Below are 14,084 nucleotides of genomic sequence, written 5' to 3'. Positions count from 1 at the left end.
TGGCATGGGCTACTTAATTATTGTTCATTATGAATGAAGCTGAATATTGTGGAATGATCAGTGAATTTAGCTGATCTAATAGTGACCTTTGTTTTCTTTAGCTGTTCCCGGGAACTACCTTTGTTATGTGACTTTGTAGACACATTTTTGTTTCCATCTTATTTGTCTTTATACATGACCAGTCAGCCGCCTTGGCATTTTCTTACCATACTCTCTCCTTTTGACTGGCTTGCTCCGGTTTACCAATTATAAAATGCTCCGTTAACCTGAGACTACAAGACAATGTCCTGAGGTTTTGAAAAGGCACTTGAGTGTAACATATTCTTGTGAAATACCATTGTCTGCCACTTTAACTAAGGCATTAAAATAAGCAGGTCAATAATATAATGGACAAGGGACTTCCAATATGAACCGTTAAACCTTGGTGCACTGCACAGTGAAAGTTGATGGACAAATTTGGGAAAGAACGTACGGACCGATATTCTAATCATCCATTTAATGAAACCTTTGCTTGGTTCAGTTTTGCATCGCTCAAACTCATTGTATGTTCGCATCAACAGATACAAAACGGAGAAACTGGACAACTAGAGCTGAGAATGATCCCAGTTTAAAGAATCCTGATGTACTGTGTAAGTATTGGGATCAAATACAAGTGACGAGTAAGAAGTACAGCTGTTGCTCTAAATCTTTCTGTAAATGAACATTCCAGTAGTTGTCACACATGATTGTAGTCAGAAATGGAAGATGCTGTTTGAAAGTAATCTTTGGGGAGGATGGGAAATGCTCCAGTACCTACTGAGCAAAAGGCATGCATGCCCAGTGCTGTCTGGAAGCAAGGGTGTTTGGTCCTGGTGAAACACAGTTAAAGGGGATTATTTCTCGTCAGCTATGCTCTGTTGAACATTTAAAAGAGAAATTAAACAAATCCAAAGGCAAAATGTAAAAGATTAAATGAACATTCAAGAGTTTAACAACAAGCATCCCAAGATGCTTCACAGGAGTGTTATAAGACGCAAAATTTGACTCCGAACTATGGAAGATGAAATTAGCGCAGGTGACCAAAAGCTTAGTTAAAGAGGTAGGTTTTAAACATAGAAACATAGAAAATGGATGCAGGAGTAGGCCATTCGGCCCTTCGAGCCTGCACCGCCATTCAATGAGTTCATGGCTGAACATGCAACTTCAGTACCCCATTCCTGCTTTCTCGCCATACCCCTTGATCCCCCGAGTAGTAAGGACTTCATCGAACTCCCTTCTAAATATATTTAGTGAATTGGCCTCAACTACTTTCTGTGGTAGAGAATTCCACAGGTTCACCACTCTCTGGGTGAAGAAGTTTCTCCATCTCGGTCCTAAATGGCTTACCCCTTATCCATAGACTGTGACCCCTGATTCTGGACTTCCCCAACATTGGGAACATTCTTCTTGCATCTAACCTGTCTAAACCCGTCAGAATTTTAAACGTTTCTATGAGGTCCCCTCTCATTCTTCTGAACTCCAGTGAATACAAGCCCAGTTGATCCAGTCTTTCTTGATAGGTCAGTCCCACCATCCCGGGAATCAGTCTGGTGAATCTTCGCTGCACTCCCTCAATAGCAAGAATGTCCTTCCTCAAGTTAGGAGACCAAAACTGTACACAATACTCCAGGTGTGGTCTCACCAAGGCCCTGTACAACTGTAGCAACACCTCCCTGCCCCTGTACTCACATCCCCTTGCTATGAAGGCCAACATGCCATTTGCTTTCTTAACCGCCTGCTGTACCTGCATGCCAACCTTCAATAACTGATGTACCATGACACCCAGGTCTCGTTGCACCTCCCCTTTTCCTAATCTGTCACCATTCAGATAATAGTCTGTTTCTCTGTTTTTACCACCAAAGTGGATAACCTCACATTTATCCACATTATACTTCATCTGCCATGCATTTGCCCACTCACCTAACCTATCCAAGTCACTCTACAGCCTCATAGCATCCTCCTCGCAACTCACACTGCCACCCAACTTAGTGTCATCCGCAAATTTGGAGATACTACATTTAATCCCCTCGTCTAAATCATTAATGTACAATGAAAACAGCTGGGGCCCCAGCACAGAACCTTGCGGTACCCCACTAGTCACTGCCTGCCATTCTGAAAAGTACCCATTTACTCCTACTCTTTGGTTCCTGTCTGACAACCAGTTCTCAATCCATGTCAGCACACTACCCCCAATCCCATGTGCTTTAACTTTGCACATTAATCTCTTGTGTGGGACCTTGTTGAAAGCCTTCTGAAAGTCCAAATATACCACATCAACTGGTTCTCCCTTGTCCACTTTACTGGAAACATCCTCAAAAAATTCCAGAAGATTTGTCAAGCATGATTTCCCTTTCACAAATCCATGCTGACTTGGACCTATCATGTCACCATTTTCCAAATGCACTGCTATGACATCCTTAATAATTGATTCCATCATTTTACCCACTACTGAGGTCAGGCTGACCGGTCTATGATTCCCTGTTTTCTCTCTCCCTCCTTTTTTAAAAAGTGGGGTTACATTGGCTTCCCTTCACTCAATAGGAACTGATCCAGAGTCAATGGAATGTTGGAAAATGACTGTCAATGCATCCGCTATTTCCAAGGCCACCTCCTTAAGTACTCTGGGATGCAGTCCATCAGGCCCTGGGAATTTATCGGCCTTCAATCCCATCAATTTCCCAAACACAATTTCCCGACTAATAAAGATTTCTCTCAGTTCCTCCTCCTTACGAGACCCTCTGACCCCTTTTATATCCGGAAGGTTGTTGGTGTCCTCCTTAGTGAATACCGAACCAAAGTACTTGTTCAATTGGTCTGCCATTTCTTTGTTCCCCGTTATGACTTCCTCTGATTCTGACTGCAGGGGACCTACGTTTGTCTTTACTAACCTTTTTCTCTTTACATACCTATAGAAACTTTTGCAATCCGCCTTAATGTTCCCTGCAAGCTTCTTCTCGTACTCCATTTTCCCTGCCCTAATCAAACCCTTTGTCCTCCTCTGCTGAGTTCTAACTTTCTCCCAGTCCCCGGGTTCGCTGCTATTTCTGGCCAATTTGTATGCCACTTCCTTGGCTTTAATACTATCACTGATTTCCCTTGATAGCCACGGTTGAGCCACCTTCCCTTTTTTATTTTTACGCCAGACAGGAATGTACAATTGTTGTAGTTCATCCATGCGGTCTCTAAATGTCTGCCATTGCCCTTCCACAGTCAACCCCTTAAGTATCATTCGCCAATCTATCCTAGCCAATTCACGCCTCATACCTTCAAAGTTACCCTTCTTTAAGTTCTGGACCATGGTCTCTGAATTAACTGTTTCATTCTCCATCCTTATGCAGAATTCCATCATATTATGGTCACTCTTCCCCAAGGGGCCTCGCACAATGAGATTGCTAATTAATCCTCTCTCATTACACAACACCCAGTCTAAGATGGCCTCCCCCCTAGTTGGTTCCTCGACATATTGGTCTCAAACCATCCCTTATGCACTCCAGGAAATCCTCCCCAACCGTATTGCTTCCAGTTTAGCTCACCCAATCTATGTGCATATTAAAGTCACCCATTATAACTGCTGCACCTTTATTGCATGCACCCCTAATTTCCTGTTTGATACCCTCCCCAACATCACTACTACTGTTTGGAGGTCTGTACACTACTCCCACTAACGTTTTTTGCCCTTTGGTGTTCTGCAGCTCTACCCATATAGATTCCACATCATCCAAGCTAATGTCTTTCCTCACTATTGCATTAATCTCCTCTTTAACCAGCAATGCTACCCCACCTCCTTTTCCTTTTATTCTATCCTTCCTGAATGTTGAATACCCCTGGATGTTGAGTTCGCAGCCCTGATCATCCTGGAGCCACGTCTCTGTAATCCCAATCACTTCATATTTGTTAACATCTATTTGCACAGTTAATTCATCCACCTTATTGCGGATACTCCTTGCATTAAGACACAAAGCCTTCAGGCTTGTTTTTTTAACACCCTTTGTCCTTTTAGAATTTTGCTGTACAGTGGCCCTTTTTGTTCTTTGCCTTGGGTTTCTCCGCCCTCCACTTTTCCTCATCATCTTTCTGTCTTTTGCTTTTGCCTCCTTTTTGTCTCCCTCTGTCTCCCTGCATTGGTTCCCATCCCCCTGCCATATTAGTTTAACTCCTCCCCAACAGCACTAGCAAACACTCCCCCTAGGACATTGGTTCCGGTCCTGCCCAGGTGCAGACTGTCCGGTTTGTACTGGTCCCACCTCCCCCAGAACCGGTTCCAATGCCCCAGGAATTTGAATCGCTCCCTGCTGCACCACTGCTCAAGCCACGTATTCATCTGCGCTATCCTGCGATTCCTACTCTGACTAGCACGTGGCACTGGTAGCAATCCAGAGATTACTACTTTTGAGGTCCTACTTTTTAATTTAGCTCCTAGCTCCTTAAATTCGTTTCGTAGGACCTCATCCCTTTTTTTTTTACCTATGTCGTTGGTACCAATGTGTACCACGACAACTGGCTGTTCTCCCTCCCTTTTCAGAATGTCCTGCACCCGCTCCGAGACATCCTTGACCCTTGCACCAGGGAGGCAACATACCATCCTGGAGTCTCGGTTGCGGCCGCAGAAACGCCTATCTATTCCCCCTCACCATTGAATCCCCTATCACTATCGCTCTCCCACTCTTTTTCCTGCCCTTCTGTGCAACAGAGCCAGCCATGGTGCCATGAACTTGGCTGCTGCTGCCCTCCCCTGATGAGTCATCCCCCCCAACAGTACTCAAAGCAGTGTATCTGTTTTGCAGGGGGATGACCACAGGGGACCCCTGCACTACCTTCCTTGCACTACTCTTCCTGCTGGTCTTCCATTCCCTATCTGGCTGCGGACCCTTCTCCTGCGGTAAGACCAACTCGCTACAAGTGCTACTCACGTCATTCTCAGCATCGTGGATGCTCCAGAGTGAATCTACCCTCAGCTCCAACTCCGCAACGCGGACCGTCAGGAGCTCGAGGCGGATACACTTTCCGCACACGTAGTCGTCAGGGACACCGGAAGTGTCCCCGAGTTCCCACATGGTACAAGAGGAGCATAACACCCGACCGAGCTCTCCTGCCATGACTTAACCCTTAGATACACTTAAATACACTTAAATTGGCAACACAATGTTAAAAGTTACTGACTAATATAAAAAGAAAAAGAAAAACTACTCACCAATCACCAGCCAATCACTTACCCCCTCTGCTGTGAGCACCTTAAAGAAGGAAAGAGAGGTAACAAGGTGGAGAGGCTTAGGGAGGGAATTCCAGAGCCTAGGACCTGGACAGCTAAAGGCAAAGCCACCTCTCTCTAATTAAAATTTTCAATTAGGGAAAGAAGCAAATCAGTCAATTTTAGGACAGGTGTGCAGCTGACCAGGATATAAAATTTGTGAATATTTAGAAATGCATGGGTTAATCAAGGACAGCCAGCACAATCAAGTCATGTTTGACATGTTAAGAGTTTTTTTTTGAAGTGACTGTATGGATAAATAACAGCAATGTAGTAGATGTGATGTATATGGATTTTCAGAAGGTGTTCAATAAGGTGTCTCTCAGGAGGTTTGTTACAAATATTCAACAACTTGCATTTATATAGCTCCTTAATGTAGTAAAACATCCCAAGATGCTTCAGAGAAGCGTTATCAAAGAAGATTTGACACCGAACTACATAAGGCAATATTAGGACAGGCGATAAAAACTTGGTCAAAGAGGTAGGTTTTAAGGAGGATAGAGAAGCAGAGAGGTTTAGGGAGGGAATTCCAGAGCTTAGGGCCTTGGCAGCTGAATGCACATCCTCCAATGGTTGAATGATAAAAATCAGGAATGCTCAAGAGGACAGAATTAGAGGGACGCAGTCAGAGAGTTGAACATTTCTAACCAATTTGCCTTTGTCAAATTGCAATCAATGATCTATTGAAAAGGACCTAAACTTTAGAGAATAGGGGAAAGTGCTGCATGTATAGGGATGATTTAAATTACTGTATTAAACACTATATATTACTGTGTGGTCCGCAGTAAACACATTTATTGTTAAACCTAGGGCGATATTTCTAATTACAAAAAAAACTTGAGCAATAAAACTTCATGTCTAAAAGGAAAAACCCAATTGAAAACGTCATTTAAAAAGAGACAAATCACATTCATATTATCAAGTGTTACGAGTTTTTTTTAATTTCTTTATATTTAATAAAAAGCAACCTTTTAGTAGCTGTTTGCAGTCATTTTAATTCATTTTTTCGTCTTTTTTTCTGAAAGAACTGTAGGAACCATCTTTAAATCGAGGATTACAGCTCCATGGGAAGAACCATCTTAAATCTGGGAGCATAGTTACCATTGAGGAACCAACTTTAAATCTAGGATCACCTCTACCATTGTGGAACAGCCTTAAATCTAGGATCACAGTTACCATTGAGGAACAGCCTGAAATCTAGGATCACAGTTACCATTGACGAATAGCCTTAAATCTGCGAGCACTGCTACCAGTGAAGAAATGTCTTAAATTCAGAGCTTGAATAAGGGGAACTATGATCTCTCAACTCTTTTAGCCCTTTAATTTTAATGGGTGGAAAGTCACAGGGTGTGTGTGTGTGCAGTTTCCCTTGTGCTGAACCAATGCAGGAGCAAAAACTTACCCCCCTAACTTTAATAGCATTATGCTGAATGTAGTCTTCTGGTTACTGCCTTTGGAATAGAAAAGAGTGCGTGGGCATCCCATGTGGTCTCCACACGATAAACAGTGGTTACGAGGCAATTGTTCGTGCCATTGTGTTGTTCCACTCATGAGGCTGAATTTTCTGAGACCTTGCGGCATCTGTGGGGCCTCATACAGTGGGTGGCTTATCAGAAAATAGCAGATTTTGCATCCATTCATGTCATTTTTAATTTCTTCCCTCTCGGGCACTTCTCTCTCCCTGTGTCTCTCCCTACCCAACACACCGCTGCTCCTCTGCCTTTCCCTGCTATTATCCCAGGATTGGGCCCGTTCTAGAACCAGTCGCTGCGCCCCTTTCGAGCAATAATCACAACTGCCCAATCCTCCTCTTGACAGCCTTCCTGCTCAGTGTGCCCCCCCCACCCCCTCCCTGGTCCCCTCCCTCCACTATTTCCCCACTGCTGGAGGATCAACAATCCTCAATCCTCTGTGTTTCCCTCCAGAATGTCAGTTCACTCACAAGCCAGGCCTTTGCCACAAGCTTATTGTGGATGAGTGTATCGACAGTCCGACTTTGACAGAAACCAGGTAACGGTGGACAACAACTTGCCCTTTCCTGAACTTTCTCCACCCGGCTGTGCTGTGCTGCAGTGGGGTGGCATGGGCCTTGTCACCAAATCACTCCAATCTCCTCTTCTCCTGGCTCACCCTGTTCTGACCCCGTTCAAAATCTTCATTTGTTTACTACCCCAAGGCTTTCTGTATATATCCTCACAGACTCGACACTGAGCAACACCTTGTCCTCTTGAATTGAACCTCCATCTCGGTTTCATTCACTCGGTCACGCCTTCCTGTCCTAAACCTCCTCTCCATATAAAAAAATTCTCCACCACCACCCCATATTCATGGCTCTGGTCCCCATAAAAACTTTCACTGTCTCTTACACCTGTTGTTCTCTCGGTACGACCAACATTCTTGCCACCTCAAGTTCAGGGGATTATAAAGTTCCACGTACCGAATGCACAACTGGCTTTACCTTCACTGCCAACTCGCTGGAATTCACTGCGTGAAGGGTGGTGGAAGCAGATTCAATAGTAACTTTCAAAAGGGAATTTGACAAATACTTAAAAATTTGCAGTGCTGTGGGCAAAGAGCAGGGAGTGGGACTAATTGGATGCTTCTACCAAAGAGCCAGCACAAGCACAGTGGGCCGAATGGCCTCCGTCTCTGTGCTCTGTGATTTTACTTCCCCTGCATGTTCATTTCCAACAGCAAGTGCAAGCAGCTCGTGCATTTCTTTGTTTGAGATCATCTGTTCAGCTGCCTCTTTTACTTCTCCCTCTCAGCCAACACTTCCCCCAGTCCTCCTAACCTCGCCTTTTCCATTTTCTCCCACTCCCTCCAAGCTCATCTTATCCATCCAATTCCTTTCTCCACAACATTTCAACTAAGCTTCTGACCAACCAACACCCTATCCTTATAAATAGTTCTTTTTTGCTCCAGCTCCAAACCCTGTCTTTTTTCAAACTACCAACATCAACCTCCCCACTTTAAAAAAAAAAAACCTCACCCTCAAATCCTCTGTTCCCCAATCTCAATTCCTTCTGTTTAAATCCCTCTAGGCGCTCTCCCTTCTAATCTCTGAAACCTTCCTCCAACCTCTCCGTTTCTCTGACTCTGGCCTCGTGCATTACTCTCCCCTTCCTGTTTCCCCCCGCCCCAATCTGTCCATTTCACTATTGACAGAAGTGCCTTCAGCCACCCAAGCCCCAGGCTCTGAAATTTCTTGCCTAAAATCCCCCTGCCTCATCACTATTCTCTCCCCCTTTAAGACTTTCCTTGTAACCCACATCTGACCAAGCTTTTTGATCACCCCTCCTGCTATCTCCTCCTTTTGGCTCAGTGTCTATTCTTTGTGCATTAAAACTGAGAGATAATTACAAATTGTTGGTTTTTTTCAATAAACCATCTGTTGACGATAGCACTGGCTCCGAGAAAATTCTGCCGTAAAGGGTTTCAGTTCATAGCAGACTTAGTCTGCTTAATGGATACTGGCTTTTTTGCTGCAGAAACATTTTTGCTGTATTCGTCAAGTGAAACACTTGATTTTGTATCATTTTTTGTGATTTTTAATGTTTTTACTTTTTATAATTTTTTATTGTATGTTGAATTTTTATACATGTATATTAAAATAGTTTCTATATTTTTGTGAATAATGCTAGTGAGGCAGAATTTACTGCCATCCCTGGTTAACCTGAGATCATGAAGCATTAACCAGTTATTTTTATGATCCTTAATCTCAGGATAAGGGTGTTGCTTTCACTAGCATTTATTGACTGTCCCTGGTGGCTGTTCAAAAGGTCGTGGTGGGCCACCATCTTGAATTGTTGTAGTCTGTCTGTTGAAGGCTGTGAAAACGATTAGATCTGTGAAGGAAAAGATCTCTGCATATGCAGACCCCCAGCCCATAATTTTCCATCCATTAAAGTGAGCTAGGAGTTTTTATATATGCAGATTGTTGAAATAAATAAAAGTTTATTTAAAGGAATGACTTTGTTTTGGGGTGTTTTGATTTGCTGATGAGCATGATGCTAATAGTTTGTACAATCCCCTGATCGCTAAAGGTACAGTGGTGAGGGAGAGCAATCATTTTCTGCTATGGCCTACCAGCATGGGAGGGTTGGGAAAATTTGGGGATTTTCATTGCTCCAAAGGTTAGTGACAGCACGCTGATATTTTCCACACATGGCCTGCTGGTTATGGGCAGGTCTAATTTTCCATGTTTTTCTCACATATATTAGCTATATTTTATATATATATATAATATATAATGTCCCATTAATATTTATGTATTTGGTAAATTGCCTTCCATTATCCCTCTTAAAGCTGTGTTTAGCTGCATTGGGAAAGTTTGGTATCTCCTTTGTTTGGCTCTTTGATTCATTTTAGTTGCAGTTAGTTTGGTGCACTTTATTTTGTCCATTTTAACTTCATTTTTAGACTTTTGTATTGATTTTTGTTCAGCTCCTATGTGTGAAAGGATTTTACTGTCAGTTCAAACAGCCAATACTGGGAGGATGGGCACTCCCCAGGGAATTTCTCTTGGCCTTGATGATGAGGGGAGGGAGCACTGTCGAGTAATAATCAGAGGAAGGTCTAACTGCACCTGAAGTGGGCTGTACAGACCTGCTATTCAACTGGTATGTAGGATTACAGATCCTGCAGTGAACAGGGACATCACCAAGATCTAGGTCAGTGATTGGAGCATGGGCAAGTGCAGCAGGATCGGCAAGGCCAGAGCGAAGGAGTGGCGACTGATTAGAGAGGGACGTGATCGGGGCCCGGGAGGGGCATGAGTTCGGGCCCAGGGGCAGCAAGGGCAGGCCCACACTGATATGTGTGCGCACTAGGCCCGTGCAGCAGAGCTGGTCTCCAGGCGCCTTGGGTAATCCTTGCCACTGGACCAAGACGTAGCTCTGTCAAGACGTGTGGTGGCTGTTGTGCAACGGTCACCACGTTATAAAAATCCACGCACAGGCATCTTCCATCCTTCAACATGTAGTTCAATGAATATTAGGTCCTTCATTGTAACACCTGTGAACTTTTTGACGTGGAAGCAAGTCATCCTTGATTCGAGTCACTGCCTATGATGATGATGAGGATTACAGATCTGACAGAAATCATAGAGGACATTCCTTCGCTGATAGACTTCTTCAGACAGGCCTTTCTGGGATTGAAGATCCGTCTTGTGCAAGCTGAAGAGTTGTTTTGAGTTGAAGGAGTGTGAACATAGTTGCTCAGTCAGTGACATCATATAGCTGGGTTGTTTTACAATGACTTGGTGAGTGAAGTCCTTGAAAGAGTAAATGTAGCGAGGCTTTCAATTGTATGTTGCATCTTGAAGGTGTGCCTCCTGAAGTATGGGAATGCATGCAATTGTGAACTCCATGTTTGTGTGGGATGGCTTGGCTTGGGCAAGTGTGAACGAGTTTACTGAGCCACACTTTGTGGCATGGAATTGGGCCATCTGCCCAATGTATGGCACTGTTGGGTAGTCCTGCCTCACCAGATTCCTTTTTTAACTGTGCCACCACCTTGCGCATCTGTCCCCAGGGCTCTGTGGGTGGTGCACACAGCATTGAGCCTGGTCTCACCATCTGCTGCCCTCTCGAGGGTGTCTTGATTGCCAATTTGGCAAACTGCCTCACAGTCAGCTCACTGATCGAATCCATTTCATGGCTGCACATTGGACTTCCTTTCGCATTTTTTTAATCTGGCTTTATTTCCCCGGCCCCCAATCTTGGCAGGAACTTGGAAATATTTAAAATTCATTTTCAAGCATTGTAAAGGCTGAAACCAAATCTGACCTCGTATGCAAAAACTTACCTTTTTAAGTTTGTACATCCCTTTAAATTTGGGCAGTTGGCCTGATTTTGCGCATTTCCCCCATTAGGCTAGTTCCCTGTATAAGGCTGAAGCTGCCTTGAACAGAAGGCTAGTCGAATAATTATTTAAACAAGTTAACCATGGAACAGAATAGCCAGCTTGCTGCACTGTTGACTAGTTTTGCGTCTGCAGCTGATCAGAAAAGCTGATGACTAATAATACCTGATGCTGAAAATAAATGGGTTACAACTATGAACTCGTAATATATTACTAATCTTTCGATTGCACAAACTTCCTATCATTTTTTCCATGATACATTTCCATGTCAGGATTTATAATGGGAGCTACTGCTGTAAACATGTGCTTCATGTGTTCTAGTGACATTCCTCTGCCCTGTATTTTAATGGAGCCATGAGGTTACAGCAAAGTGCAGTCGACAATTCTAACTTATCAAATCGTCAAGATCCACTGCGCGGCCCTGGACAACGTGAACTACTTTCCATACCTCGGCAACCTATTATCAGCAAGGGCAGACATCGACAAGGTTCAACACCGCCTCCAGTGCGCCTTATCCCAGCAGGAGTCAATGATACCGTACTCCAGCAGGATTTAATAATACCGTGTCCCAGCGGGAGTCAATGACACCGTACTCCAGCAGGATTTAATAATACCGTGTCCCAGCGGGAGTCAATAACACCGTACCCCAGCAGGAGTCATCATATAATCGAAAGGAAAGAGAAAAATGTGAAAAAATGGTAACTTAAATCAAGGAAGTGAAGCTGCCTGTGGAGCATCAGTGTGAGCCTTGTGCTGTACTGTGTGTGGTTGTGGTTACAGCACCTATGGAAATGGAGACAATGCAAACATGTTTCACAAACGCAGCGAACAATGCTCTGAAAACACACATTGATTTCCTCTCCCGTGTTTTCCCTTCTAGCCTGAGGCGCTGACTGGCCTCTGAGTTGAGAGACAGATTGAATTGACAACAGGTTCTTTGTCCACAGACATTTGCAGCTCACGGGTAGAGGGGCCTTTCATCCATCAGTCAGGGCTGGATTTAAACCTGGCTCTCAGAGGTGGAAGGATGGGCCATTGACTCGATAGTGTCAGCTGTGACTCAGTTGGTCGTTGCTTTCGCCTCTGAGTCAGAAAGTTGTGGGTTCAAGTCCCATCCCAGGAGATGCACAGCAGAACATCTAGGCTGGCACTCTAGTGCGGTGCTGAGGGAGTGCTGCGCTGTCGGAAGTACCAGCTGTCGGGATGAGATGTTAAACCGAGGCCTGGTCTCCTCTCAGGTGGATGTAAAAGATCCCATGGCACGATGTCGAAGGGGAGCTATTCCTGATGTCTTGGTCTATATTTGTCCCACCATTAACATCACTAAAATAGATTACCTGGTGATTATCATATTGCTATTTGTGGGAGCTTGCTATGAGCAAATCGGCTGGTTGTGAAAGGCGCCATATGAATGCGCATCTTTCTTTCCCTCGTTTGATTATTTCCCTTTTATTTAAATTCATCTCTCTATATATTTAAGCATACCCCCTCTTTATATTTAGGTTTATCCACTCTATATATAAGTTCATCCCCTCTATTTTATATAAATGCATCCCTTTTTTATTTCAGATTATCCCCTTTTATTTGAATGCGCCTATAGTTTTTGTTTAAGATTCGCCCTTTTTATTTCGACACCTGTGACTTTGTCCAAAATTCGGGGCCTGCGGGCGGTAACGGGGCGAGCCCTCCCGGGCCCGGGGACAAACCCGGCAACAAATGGGTGCAGCGGAACCTACTTCATCAGCGCCAAGCAAACGCTGTGCAGGGATCCCAGATCCTTCCCCTGTCGCCTGTGCCAGGAGGACCCGGACCTGGACTCGGATAAGGATGAAACTGGTGCCTATCTTATAGACCGAGGCCCGAGTTACCTTGGCCCGATCCTCAACTACCTGCGACATGGCAAGCTGATCATTAACAAGGACCTGGCGGAGGAGGGGGTGCGGGAGAAGGCGGAGTTCTATAACATTGCGTTACTTGTTCGATTGGACAAGGAACGCATTCGGGACCTGGAGAATAGGACCTCACAGGGTCCTGTTAAACCTGTTTACCGCGTCCTGCAGTGTCAGGAGGAGGAACTCACGCAGATGCTTTCTACGATGTCGGACGGTTGGAAATTTGAGCAGCTCATTAGCATCGGATCCTCCTACAACTATCTCAACGAAGATCAGGCTGAACTCCTCTGCGTCGTCTCCAGGGAGCTGAATAACTCAACAAATGGAATCGTCATAGAGCCGAGTGAAAAAGTCAAGATCATTCAAGAGCGAGGCTCGAGAATGTGACCTTACTGGATCGGAATTGGTGTTTACATTCCTTACCTTGAAGAGGGATCCTCCACTTGCTGTGCCATACTCTGATGCCGGACTTGACACTTTCAGCTCACCCGGGCCTCCTCGATCAGTGGGGCTCGTTATACTGAAGAACTCAACCTCTCTGCCTTTCACTTGAAGCCTACGAGAGGTCCACGGCACAGCTCTCGAGAATTAGTTGTAAACGTTGCCAAATCTCCCCGTATCATTGTTTATTGTTGTGCAATATATAAACAGCCGACGCGTTTAATTGCCTTTAACAGACCTGTGATGCTGCTGGTTCCTTGGCGACTGGGAAGCAGAGCCACAGTCATTGAATTGTCTGCTTTGTGATAATTTCTTTCTGTTCATCCTACAACATTGTGTGCATCGATTCCACTCAATGAATTCCGGGCAGGTTTTGGGGAGAGGGCAAGGATGCAGTATTGTAATTATTGAGTAAACACTTAATTCAGTACAATGCCATAATTTTTGTTAATGTTTCCCCCCTGCCCCCACCCACCCCCCCCCCCCCCCTGCATTGGGTCACTGTACTTTTATGACAATGTGATGATTAAACCACTCAGTATTGTCAAAAAAAACCCAGAATTAACTATACTTTGGAGGCTGCACTACTACCTCGTTACAGCAGAGGGCAGTGCCACACC

The 14,084-nt window shown here is 44.5% G+C and overlaps 1 protein-coding gene and 1 pseudogene across 3 annotated transcripts in view; both read left to right on the top strand.

Moving 5' to 3' along the window:
* Positions 1-9,236, top strand: part of LOC139229810 (HEPACAM family member 2-like) — a 73,306-nt gene extending 64,070 nt beyond the window's left edge. The window contains exons 9-10 of one of the 3 annotated variants that reach the window (XM_070861403.1): positions 561-629; positions 6,300-9,236. In XM_070861403.1, coding sequence (XP_070717504.1) covers positions 561-629; positions 6,300-6,301 — 71 coding nt within the window. In that variant the 3' untranslated portion in view covers positions 6,302-9,236. Of the gene's footprint in view, positions 1-560; positions 630-6,291 lie in introns of those variants that run through there. The other 2 variants (XM_070861402.1, XM_070861404.1) reach the window with 2 other exon arrangements.
* Positions 9,237-12,339: 3,103 nt separating this feature from the next.
* LOC139230140 (BTB/POZ domain-containing protein KCTD5 pseudogene) lies at positions 12,340-13,856 on the top strand (annotated as a pseudogene).
* Positions 13,857-14,084: the final 228 nt, after the last annotated feature.

The sequence above is a fragment of the Pristiophorus japonicus genome, chromosome 19 (assembly GCF_044704955.1).
Source record: "Pristiophorus japonicus isolate sPriJap1 chromosome 19, sPriJap1.hap1, whole genome shotgun sequence".
Taxonomy (NCBI): Eukaryota; Metazoa; Chordata; class Chondrichthyes; family Pristiophoridae; genus Pristiophorus; species Pristiophorus japonicus.
Note: the sequence above shows the minus strand (reverse complement) of the source record. Positions and strands in the feature narration are given on the sequence as shown.